The 13,038-nt window shown below is 37.9% G+C and overlaps 2 protein-coding genes across 5 annotated transcripts in view; one reads left to right on the top strand and one right to left on the bottom strand.

The window, feature by feature from the left end:
- The window catches only part of NF1 (neurofibromin 1), a 261,641-nt gene that overhangs the window by 56,544 nt on the left and 192,059 nt on the right, over positions 1-13,038 (bottom strand). The gene's annotated exons all lie outside the window — the stretch shown is intronic.
- Positions 2,511-11,552, top strand: EVI2B (ecotropic viral integration site 2B). Its single transcript, XM_060082005.1, has 2 exons — positions 2,511-2,619; positions 9,899-11,552. The coding sequence occupies exon 2, from the start codon at positions 9,914-9,916 to the stop codon at positions 11,267-11,269; it is 1,356 nt and encodes a 451-aa protein (XP_059937988.1). The 5' UTR covers positions 2,511-2,619; positions 9,899-9,913; the 3' UTR covers positions 11,270-11,552.

Genomic DNA, 13,038 nt, shown 5'->3' with positions numbered 1-13,038 from the left:
CACCCCTTCCTTCTGATTTAATTAGAATGGGGTGAGCTCGAGCTCCAGGAATTGATAATTTTTGCGTAATTCCCTAGGTCATACTGCTCTTGGTCATCAAATTCAATTCTTAAAATTTCCATGGCTCCAAAGATCTAGGTTACATTTTTTTTAAGGTTACCTCTTAAAATGAGAGGGGGAAGAAAAGCATCGCCTTTATTATCAATTTATTACCAATTTATAAAAAATCCATTTCCTAAATAACAAATCATAACCACATTATTTCAGAAAAAGGTAAGCATCAACAAAGGAAAAAGGAAAGCAAGAGAATACTCATGCCGATTGTGGTACATCAGGTTATCTTTTGAGGGGTAAAAAGGATCAGACTTGAAAGGACACTGGCTGGGCAGAGCTCCCATTCTGTGCAAATAAAAAATCTGAGATTGTGTACTAGAACAAACAGTGACAACACAAAGCAGTCCTTGAATCACATATAAATACTTGTCAGTAAACTGAAACAAATTAGTGTCCTTTTAAAAAGAAGAAATTAACTAGGCAACTACTTTCCTATTCAACATACATTTTCTCACAAAACAGAAAGCTCCTACTGCAGGAATATTTTAAATTCATCACTCACTATCTTGGCTATTAAACACACATCCTCAGATTGACAGTATCCAATGGTAGCTCATGAAAAGTGGTTCCTTTCCCAACTTGACCAGTGTTTAAAGGTGATAGGTTAAGATATATATATATATATATATATATATATATTTTTAGCGGTACGCGGGCCTCTCACTGCTGTGGCCCCTCCCGTTGCGGAGCACAGGCTCCGGACGCGAAGGCCCAGTGGCCACGGCTCACGGGCCCAGCTGCTCCGCGGCACGTGGGATCCTCCCGGACTGGGGCACGAACCTGCGTCCGCTGCATCGGAAGGCGAACTCTCAACCACTGCACCACCAGGGAAGCCCCTAAGATATGTTTTGAATTCAAATTTTAAAAGTTTTTTTTTTTTTTTTGGCCTCCCCCGTTGCGGAGCACAGGCTCCGGACGCGCAGGCTCAGCGGCCATGGCTCACGGGCCCAGCCGCTCCGCGGCATATGGGATCCTCCCAGACCGGGGCACGAACCCGTATCCCCTGCATCGGCAGGCGGACTCTCAACCACTTGCGCCACCAGGGAGGCCCAAATTTTAAAAGTTATTTTTGAACTAAGACACTTTTGTTTTCTACCCTTGGGGTGCTATGGTCCACATGCTTATTAATTCAGGGATTTAAAAATAGTGAAATAGAAGTTTATACCATATTTAAAAAGTTTATAGCATATTGTATACTATATATATAGCAAATTATATTACATAAAATAAGTTTATAGCATATTAAAAAAATAACTATTCTTTTTTGTTTTATTTTGTTTTGCGGTATGTGGGCCTCTCACTGCTGTGGCCTCTCCCGCTGCGGAGCACAGGCTCCGACACGCAGGCTCAACGGCCATGGCTCATGGGCCAAGCCGCTCCGCGGCATGTGGGATCCTCCCAGACCGGGGCACGAACCCGTGTCCCCTGCATCGGCAGGCGGACTCTCAACCACTGCGCCACCAGGGAAGCCCAAAACTATTCTTTTTGTACCAAGTTTTAAGTGCCTTGAAGTTAAGAACTAGGTCTTAACAATCTGTGTTCCTCTGCAGCGACCAGGGGAAAGCGGAGCATGGTTTAATGCTTACTGTATCTACTATAATAGGTGCTATGCTAGGCACTTTACATTTACCAAATCCCATAATACATTTACAAATTAAGAATTATGATCTCCATTTTTCAGATGAGGAAAGAGGCTAGAAGGTGACACGCCCAAAGAAATCTGTATTCAGACTGACTCATACTCTTCTCAACATACTTTGCTTATTAGTTAACTTATTTAAAAAATGATTCCTAACTTATTTTACTTTGCACCGACACTTACTTTGTGGGTAACCAAAGAGCTGTGGACTTGAACTCAAAAATTATTTAGGAAAGTATTTACCTGGGCTTAGCCTAAATTATGTATGAGGAAATAACATTAACATTTACTGGCTATCTACTGTGTGTAAGGCATTTACACATGTTATGTAATCTTACTTAATCCTCACAAAACTCAATAATAGAAATATTCCTCCGGAGGAGGAAATGGTGACTCAGAAGTGCAGCGACTTGCCTAAGGTCATACAAGAAAACAGGACACATCATTCACTTGTTATGAAAAGAAATCTCACTATGGGTAATAACCTGACTGGCAGTTTTTCCTTACAACATATAATTTTCTCTTCAAGGTTCTATTTTAAATAACTAAACTATATAATCACATTACTAGAGAGTCTCAAATGTTTACCTATAAATGTTAATTAAAAGCACTCAAATCATGTAGCTCCAAATTGTTTCAAAATAAATTCTGTTAAAGCAGTACATTTCTTAGTCATTTTGTGGCTTACTGCACTTCCGGAACCAACTATTGATAAACTTCCTCTTTTTCTACAGAAACCATTTCAGTTTGCTAAAGGACCATTTTTAATCTGAACTGAACCACCCCTTTTGCTTTCTTAGCCAAATGATCAAAATGTCCAGTTAGAACAAGAATTCAGCATTCTGCAAAAGAAGTTAACAGCTGAGGTAAGACAATTTTCACACAGGCAATCTGGTTTGATCTTTGCTTTATACAGAATTTATTTTTAAAACTAAAATTTCATTATTGTTTTAAACTTAAAGTCTGAGAGTCTAAAGATGTCTATAACAGGTATTGTGGTTTTGTTGCATGGAATTTTAAAAATTCAGTGTTGAGCCTGCCTTGGAAAAAAATTTTCACCTAGGTTTCTATAATATTAACCCTTTAAAGTTTATTGATTCACTGTTTGTTGACCTTAGCTCTGTAATTAAAAGAAATAAATCTATAGCCATGACAGAAAATGCTAAGGGTTGGAAATAAAACTAGAATTCATGGGATATGACTGAATTTACAACCCCAAAATACCGATTGCTAAAAGTTCTGATTTGCTGTCTATAAAATTTTCCTATATATAAGCATAATCCATAGATTTATTTTTACTTTTTAATCCCCTTTAGTTTCCATGGTAAGAATGGTCACCTTCACCTAATTAAAAAAAAAAAGCCAAAGGTGATTAGATGAGATATTCAATTATCATTATCATATATGCTTTATTTTTCACACAAATAGAATTTTTAATTTAAGTAATAATGATGACATGAAAATATTATCCTTCATTTTTACAGCTAAGAAAAAACTGCTATGATAAAATATGTATATATATACTCATATCATCTACATATTTATGTCATGTATTATTATGAGTCTTTAGTAAACAGTGTAAAATAGATATAGAAAAAAATACCCACAGAATAGAAAGTTGTTAATATGGAGAAAAGATGCTTATTCTGTAAGTAAGCTGGACAATTACAAAGTGAATATCCTCCAAAATAAAAACTGCAAAGAGTTTACATAGACTTGTAATATAACAGAATGATAAATTCACAGTGGGTGGTGATATCCTATTTCAACATTTCATTAAATACTTATGACTTTCCCTCATATAAATCCACTTTGGATTTCTTCTAAGTAACTATTACAGAAGCTAAAAAAATAAAGATTTGTATCTCCTTTTTTTGGCACGACTTGTCTATATATATACATTTATTTTTAAAATATTTTATTTATTTATTTATTTATTTTTGGCTGCGCTGGGTCTTTGTTGCTGTGCGCAGGCTTTCTCTAGTTGCGGCGAGCAGGGACTACTCTTTGTTGCAGTGCTCGGACTTCTCATTGCCGTGGCTCCTCTTGTTGTGGAGCACAGGCTCTAGGCACGTGGGCTTCAGTAGTTGTGACATGCGGGCTCAGTATTTGTGGCACGTGGGCTCAGTATTTGTGGCTCACAGGCTCTAGAGTGCAGGCTCAGTAGTTGTGGTGCACGGGCTTAGCTGCTCTGCAGCATGTGGGATCTTCCTGGATCAGGGCTCAAACCCGTGTCCCCTGCACTGGCAGGTGGATTCTTAACCACTGCACCAGGGAAGTCCTGTCTATATATTTTTAAAGGGTCAGTCTCAAATGTAGAGTTTAATAGTGCTTGTGTTTTTCAACTAATGCCTATATAATTCTACTCAGAAGGAAATTATGAATTCTGAATAAGTCTGAATTTGTTAAATATAAATTTGATGCCTGTCAATGTCCAATCTTTAAAAATCACCTCAAATATAACAGCTTATAGGCTAACCATTCAAAACTCCCATAGCTGTTTTCATAGTCACAGGACTAAAATGGTTTCCTGGTAGTTCTTGTCCACCCTTTTATACAAGACTAACTCCAAAAGTTACTTACATATCTGTTCCCAGAGAGCTCACATCTCCTCCCCTCATAAAGCATTCCTATTTCATAATTTTACTACGAATGTAACAGAAGGAAAGAGCTCTAGTACAGGACTGACTGGTTTCTGTATCAGTGCCACTGTTTAGAGCTGTGACACTCTGGCAAGTTACCCAACTTCTCTGTGTCTCAGCTTTACCTGTAAGACGATGATAACATCACTTTGCTCATTAAAATAGGATACTGCTGAACATTTGGCATGTACCCAGTAAATGGTAGCTATTACTATTGATAAAAAATAGTCATCAAATAACTCCTATCATAGTTCAAAGTTAATTTCCCTTTCTGCCTTTCCTCAAGATATGGAACTGCTGTGTTCTTCCTTTTCTGGTTTCATAACATTACTAGTTGGAGATACAATAAAATTTAGATACACTAAATTTTTTTTTTTTTTTTTTTTTTTTTTCCCTTTTTGCGGTATGTGGGCCTCTCACTGTTGTGGCCTCTCCCGTTGCGGAGCACAGGCTCCGGATGCGCAGGCCCAGCGGCCATGGCTCACGGGCCCAGCCGCTCCGCGGCATATGGGATCCTCCCAGACCGGGGCACGAACCCGTATCCCCTGCATCGGCAGGCGGACTCTTAACCACTGCGCCACCAGGGAGGCCCGATACACTAAATTTTAATCTATTATATTATAACATTATATCAAAGTAACCGAAATTCAAATGATATTTTTCATACTGCTACCTACACTTGCCTTGTCTAGGATATGCTATCCAAATCTCCTTGATTCCCCTTAAAAGACAATGACATCTCTCTTATCATATCCAACTTAGCATCAATTTTAAATGCTAAATCCTTTATGTACTTATGCATTATATTTATGAGAACATGTCTAATATATGGGGACTCCTATTTCACTATAACTGCCTTTAAAATGCTTAGTTAAAACAGCTGATTTTTTTCTTCTTTTTAAAAAATGTTCTATATTCAGGAAAAACAAAGGACCAAGATCACAGACTTAAACCTCAAAGTCCAAAACTAAAATAATGAGCAAAATACTGCCGTGTAAAGGTAGACAAATTCAGGGTTTCCCTGAGCAGCAGACTAAGGGATTTCTAGAAAAATGCTATATAGATTGTGCATAGGTTATTTAGAGTAATTAACAAGTATGCTTCTGGGTAGTGCCAGGAAAAAAAGGGAGGTGGGGAATCTTAAGGATACTTAGAACAGATAGGAGAGCCTGAAATGAAAGGTAAGTAAGTTTGAGAAGGTGGGTGATTTAAGTCCTGTCCTCCATTTTGGGAAGATCGTTCCTCTTTGCTGGTTCCCTGTATCTGCAAAGATGGAGAGCAGCATTTTGTGGTTCCTTCTTTCTTCTACTTCAATCTTCTTCCCCAACGTCTAATTTTGTTCACTTTAACCTCCTACCCTAACTTCTTGCTAAATACATAATCACTATTTGTTCTTCAGCTTTTTAATTAACTTTTCTTCAATACCTTCTCTAATCCATTAACCTTCCCCTTTTCCACGTATTTGCTGCTTACTCTAAGTTTTGCTTTATTTTTCTCCTTTGTGTTATTTTGTATTTCTTTGTATTCCTTTTTCATTTCATCTTATCCAACATTTTCTCCTCCTTTTTACTCCCCTGCCCCATATAGTTCTTTCTTTCTACCTTCTTTCCCTGCAGAAGCAATGTTGGTATTTCAGGTACACAGGGCTTATATATATATATATTTAAAATACATATGTTAAATAACTTTCTGCACTGGTAATAACACTGGCCTCACTGTCTCTGAACTAGAAAAAAAAGCCTGTTTCTTCACTATTATACCCCCTATTTATTCTTTTTTAAAATCCTGTTCCTTTTTTCTGGACTATTCTGAATTGCTGTAGTAGAATTCTAAGACATTCTAGTATTCTGACGTAGCAGACCCTAGGAGGTTAGATAGCTAACTGAGGAGTTGGAGAAAGGAGTAGGATAGGTAAGAAATAGAATTTGGTTTTAATATTGCTGTAAACCTTAAATGACAAGTGGCAAATCTCATACACTGAAGGTCTACGACGTTCCTATTGACAAAAGAGGCTATGAACCTATCAAAATTAATCTTACAGACTAAACTGGGCTTATAATTATGTTCCTATTTGGGTTCTTTCCTTCTCTAATGCCTTTTTCAGCTAACTGAAAAAAGGAACTGTGTGGGTTTTTAAAAAAAATTTAAGAAAGGTCACAAAAGAAGAAACATTTTTCGGTGAAGACAATTCATGGCCTATGTTTTCTGTTGCTTTGGATGGCATTTTTTGAAAACTAAAGTGAAACTCTAAAGAATAACACTTTCCAATGAGGCCTTTTTTTGGGGAAGGGGTAATCTGTAGAATAGGAGGTAGGAATTGCATGGATGATAACCAACTAGAGATGATTTAAATTCCCATATTTATGCCAAAAGTTTCAAATTTTTTCCTTATTAAACCTTTTGCAAAGTTGATATAAAGCATAATTTAATAACTCAGATTTTACCTTCTCTGCTTACATTCTGGTAGAAGTATCAATAAACAGTGAAAAATTGACATGGAAAAGAACCAAGAAGCCCAATATAGGTTAAGCGTTTACTGAGCTGCTAACATATACAGCACTCTGATGTAAAGGAATCAAAATATAAAAACATGAGGCAGCTTGGGGGTAGTAGAATAGAGCATATGCTTTGGAATCAGATGGTCCTGGGTATAAATTCCCTGTCTGCCACTAATAATGATATAACATTCGGCAAATTGCTTAAAGCATTTGAATTTGTCTCTTTATCTATAAATCAAGGATTACTCCATCTTTCTCAGAGTTATTTAAAGGTTAAATGAAATGAAGTATGTAAAACACCTGAGACGGTGCAACACATAGGATGTTCTAGGTAAGGAATTTTCTTTGTTTCTTTCTGCCTTCTTCAAGGTTCTTTAAAATCTTGTTTGAGGGGGTGGGGATGATAAAAAGAAAATGTGAAAAGTAATTTAAAAAACACAATTATTTAAGAGAAAAGAAGTGTGAGTGAGGTACACACATGAAGAATTATCTAAGGAACTATAAAGACAACAAGAACTTCGGGGATTCAGGGAACGGCCGAGCTCTTTGGGCTGTGGTCAGTCACAGAGAATTTGGTCTAAGAAGGGAATTTAAGTTGAGGTCTGACAGACGAGGACAGGTTCAGTTAGGCAGCCAGAGGGGGAAGAGGCTGGGTTTGGAAGAAAGAACACACTCTCAGAGGGTGAAAAATAGCATAATGAAAAGTGTCTGTTTAGGAAAAAAAAAAAAAAAAGTGTGTGTTTAGGAAGTATGTAAGATAAAGAATGAGAAGTTTCAGTCATGAGATATGAATCTGGACTGGTAAACTCGAGCCAGGTGGAAGAAAATTCAGTTTAGAATTTTTATCTTTACAGCAATGGGGAACTCTCAAGCAAGGGAACAGTAACCTGATCATACATGCTTGTAAGAAGACTAATTCATCAGCAGTGTGCAGGGGGTTTAAAGGAGAAATATTTTAAAATTTAGGCCTGAAGTATTACAGAGAAAATAAAGAGACTGTACAGGAAAAAAATCATGTCTTTTCTTCTACTGTGTACCGAGTGGCAGAGGAGTAAGCAATGAAAACTACTCAAATATACTGAAAAATCTATTTGCAAAACTTGAGGGAGTTCTTCTATTACTGTATCTTGCACAGACCATCAAATCTCTCTCAGATTGGCCTAAAAATCAGAGAAAAACTATAGTTTCAAATCATATAGACCAGGATCTAAAACCCTGAGATTTTCCTTTCCCTAATGTTAAGAAATAACCAAATAGTTACCATTATGTTTAATGATGTGCAAAACAAGTATATTACACACAGAGCTGAAAACTATCCTCACTTGAGAGATAAGGCATTTGAGAACACGAGAGATTGACTAGTTCTCATGGGTAGATAGGTAGTTAGGTGGTAGAAGTAGAACTGGAACTTAAAACTCTTCAAGTTTTAGCATCTGCCACATCCCACAAACTTATAGATGTGCCTTCTTTTCTTAGGCCCTTTATGTTGTTCCCCTGGCTAGAATATTTTATTTGCTTAATTAATTCTTACAGACCTTTCAAGATTCAGTTCAAGTTTTACTTCTCTGAGAAACCTTCCCTGAAGCCCTCCCAGGCTAGCTTAGTTCCTCTGTGCATCTTCTGCATACCTTTGTGAGAAAATGTATCAAATTATTATATTTATTTATTTATTTATTGTTTCTACCAATAGAAACTTAAAAAAAATTTGGGGGGTATCTCCTAAACCAGAACAGGGCCTGACACAATGGTGGTGTTTATCAATTAATAAGTGAAAGCAGCAGCAAGACTACTTACTCAACCAGATTCAAAGAGCACTTGAGGATTTTGAGCCTAGGACTATGAGTTGAACTGAATCCTTTAAAAGTATGAGGTCCTAATATAAAGACACTGTGCTGGACACTGATGCTGCTGCAAAGATTACTTAATACAATAGATTCTGTGCATGAGAAACTCACAGAGGTAGTACCATTAACAAAAATAGAGAAGTTAGGACAGGAGTCACTATCGAGATGAAGATGAATTCTGTTTTTTTTTTTTTTTCTTTTTGCGGTACGCGGGCCTCTCACTGTTGTGGCCTCTCCCGTTGTGGAGCACAGGCTCCGGACGCGCAGGCCCAGCGGCCATGGCTCACGGGCCCAGCCGCTCCACGGCATATGGGATCCTCCCAGACCGGGGCACGAACCCGTATCCCCTGCATCGGCAGGCGGACTCTTAACCACTGCGCCACCAGGGAGGCCCTGAATTCTGTTTTTAATATGTTCAATTTGCTGATAGTGAGATATATAATGGAAATGTCCACCAAGAAGTCACACAGATGGAACAAGAATTAAGGAAATTTAGGCTGGATATACAGGTTTGGGAGTTAGAGCATAAAGGTAAGAGCTGAAACCTTACAGATTCAGGATTAAGAAAAGTAGTTAAGAGTGAAGACAGAGTACATATCAAGTTATCAAGTACCATATTTAGGACGCAAGAGAAAGACAGGAGCTAGTGAGATGAGCATGGAAGAAAGATGACTACGAAGATCTACTCGAACAGCAGTGAAGGAGTAATCAACAGTGTCAAATGTGTTCAAGAGAGGAAAAAAAAGAGAAAGAAAAGACCACTGGATCAGGTAATAGGCGGTTACTGGTGTCCTTCGAGGCAGCAGGATCAATGTATTTCTAGCAGTAAACGGAGGAGAAAGTAGCACGCACACGGTACCAGCGTATGCAGCCTATGCGTTGGAGAGGTGTGACTGTGAAACGAAGGACTGTAGTGTACTAAACCCACAGGGGCAGCGGGGCCAAGTACAGATCTTATGAAAGAAGAGAGATCACTGCCTATGACTTCCAGATGTTATATGATAAATCAGAGTATATTTAAGAGTCGGTCACATTAGCCTGTAGGGTATCAAGTCTAAATTAGGAAAGATAAATACTTATCAAGTACCTACCTACTTTATGCCAGACAGTAAATGATACCTAATTGTCTTTCTTTCTTTTATTATAAAACTACTGGTAAAGAGGAAACATTCTGAAATGGATCCCAAATATTTCACCATAATTTTGTTTTGTGGACATCTGAACGATACTTTTTTCTCAGAGGCAGAAGCAACTACAACAGAGAAGCAACCACAGTCTACTTTATTTAGATCATCAAGGTCATATGTCTCAGCTAATTCTCAAAGCACAACAGAGAATCCTTCAGGTCAACCAACACAATTCAACAACCTTTCTTCTGGACAACCAATAACAACTGCCGAAGTTGCCGCTGGACAACCAACACCAACTGTCTATGTGTCTTCTGGGAAACCAGCAGCACATACTTCTACTGGACAACCACTTGCCTATAATGTCACCAGAAAACCAATACCAATGGCCAACACCTCCTCCCAAGGAACAGCACTACCTGTGTCCACCTCTGCCAGACAACGATCAACATCTGCCCATTCTTCTACCAGACAACCACCACCATCTGTCTATACTCCCACTCAACAACCATCATCTATCCACACCTCCTCTAGAAAATCAGTACCATCAACTGCTCATAATCTATCCATACAACCAACACCAACTGTCAGAAGTTCACCTAGGGGTACACCAGGATTTAACCTAGAAACTACCACTAAAAACAAGAGCCCACAGAAAACCAATTCTAATTCAACAGCGACCATATTAATTGGTTTAGTTCTGACTTCTATGGTGGTAGCTATAATCATGATTGTATTGTGGAAATGCTTGCGAAAACCAGTGTCACATGATCAAAATTGGGCAGGTAGGTCTCCATTTGCTGATGGTGAAACCCCTGACGTATGTCTGGATAACATTAGAGAAAATGAAGTGTTCCCAAAACGTACATCAATTGTTTCACTTATGGCCTGGAAACCAAGCAAAAGCACACTTTTAGCAGATGACTTAGAAATTAAGTTGTTTGAATCAAATGAAAACATTGAAGATTCTAATACTCCCAAAACAGAGAAAATAAAAGATCAAGCAAATGGCACATCAGAAGATAGTGCTGATGGATCAACAATTGGCACTGCTGTTTCCTCTTCAGATGATGCAGATCTGCCTCCACCACCTCCTCCCCCTCTTGATTTGGAAGGACAGGAGAGTAACCAATCTGACAGACCCACAGTGACAACTGTATCTCCTCTTCCAAATGATTCCACCAATCTCCCACCATCTCTGGACTGCCTCAATCAAGTCTGTGAAGATCATGATTCTGAGTTCAAACAGTCATTTCCACCTCCCCCTGACTCACTTAACTTGACCCTGCCTCCAGGAGATTTTATGAAAAACCAGGAGATCCAGTGTCAGCAGTTCCCTAGTCCTCCTGACTCTGATCAAAATCTCAATGAGTCCCTGCCACCCCCACCTGCAGAACTGTTATAACTACTACTTGCTTTTTAGCTGATTTTCTATTCTTCTCAAAGGACTCCCAATCTTTTGTTTTTCTTCATGTGATGAAATACATTAAATGGCAATTGGTAGCCAATTTTGATTTTTATTCAGGAACTACCTGAAATCTGCTCAAAGCCTATGTGCATAAGTGGAACTTAAAAAAAAAAAAATTATATAACAGTGGTCTATTTACTGGCTATAGGCCCTAACTTTAATGTACAGTACATTTTACATATGTGGATGGTATGTGTATCAATAACTTAGCCATTTTGGAAACAAGCAATCTACATATGCTTATTATTATCCAATAGATATTTTTTTTCCTGAAAAGCTGTGTATAAAGTTACCTTGAATAAATAAAATTTTATTTTTCCATTTCAAAGTTTGAGGGAGTGTGTGTATGAGAGAATTTAAATATATACTCCAAGTTTTAAACAAAACTGTTAAGTTTTAAATTAATACCTTGGGTATTAAATAAATATTCCAAGTTGGTGGGGATGAGATTAAAATGCATGTCTATTTGAGAATAAATTTCCTTTTAGCTCTCATTGGAAACTGTCAGACAAACATATTAAAGCATCAAATTGGGGGGCTGGGTTGGGGACATTTACTCTGAAAAAAATACGAGCACACACCATAAAATGTAGACATTTTCCTATCTTGTTGGGGGAACACAAATTTTAGAACTAGCCACTTTAAAAAGCTTCTTCTTCTTTTTTTTTGGCTGTGCTGCACAGCTTGTGGGATCTTAGTTCCGTGACCAGGGATTGAACCCGGGCCCTTGGCAGTGAAAGTGTGGAGTCCTAACCACTGGACTGCCAGGGAATTCCCAAAGTTTCTTTATATGCCTCAAGCACCCCCCAAAAATGAAATCTTATAAAAGAAAAAAAAAAAAACCACCAAACCACTATGGCTTCATTCCAAATTCGGATGACTTTTTTCAGAAAAAAAGGACTGTATCAAAATACAGATGGTTCTCAACTTTAAGAAACTCTTAACTACCTTTCTTACACAGAATTTCATCTTTTATTCATTACCTGACAAGTGATAAATCTGAGTTATCAGAGTAGGGGCGGGCCCAAACTTTGTCAAAGTTAAGACGGAGAGAGTCCACTGGCTGATCCTTGTGGAGATGCCAGCGCATGCCTGCAGAAGTGCTCCTCTGCCCAAAAGTGCACATTCTCCCGCCTTACCCCACCCGAACTCAGGGGACAGTCACTTAGAATGAAAGACGGAGACCATAGTGGTAACCTACCCTTGGAGAACCTCTCATAGCTCTGGGATTTTTCAGAATAAAATATAGTATTTACTGGCAGCACTGGTGTTCAAGAAACCAATAAAGCTCCATCTTAATAAAAACTAGCAGACTTTTGGACATTGAAATTTTATATACAGTGTTTCTCTTTAAATCTTTTAAGGAGTTCCTTACTGACTCTTAAAAAACTTTTTATCTGCAGACACACTTCCTTTGCACTTCTTATTTTTCTTGAATAAGCATGATGTTTATTGTCATATTGCATTGGTTTTCCTCTGTCTTCCACATTAAAAAGTTCTTTCAAGTATTTTTCAAACTTACCATTTTTGAGGTAAATTTATTTAGCAACAATTAGGAGGTTAAGAATTTCCTCTTATTCGTTTGAATTTTAAGTATTCTAGTTAGGGTAAATAAGGTGTAAAGTTTTTATATTTGGTCAAGACTTTGACATGCCTTAAATCACCATAACCTTTCTTGTTTTACATATAGGATTGTTACCTAACGG

Source organism: Mesoplodon densirostris, chromosome 18, assembly GCF_025265405.1.
Source record: "Mesoplodon densirostris isolate mMesDen1 chromosome 18, mMesDen1 primary haplotype, whole genome shotgun sequence".
Lineage (NCBI taxonomy): Eukaryota > Metazoa > Chordata > Mammalia > Artiodactyla > Ziphiidae > Mesoplodon > Mesoplodon densirostris.
The sequence above is the reverse complement of the archived record's forward strand: the minus strand, read 5'-3'. Positions and strand labels throughout refer to the sequence as shown.

Coding starts and splice junctions, on each gene's coding strand:
- EVI2B (XM_060082005.1), top strand. CDS start 9,914: ATGGATCCCAAATATTTCACCATAATTTTGTTTTGTGGACATCTGAAC.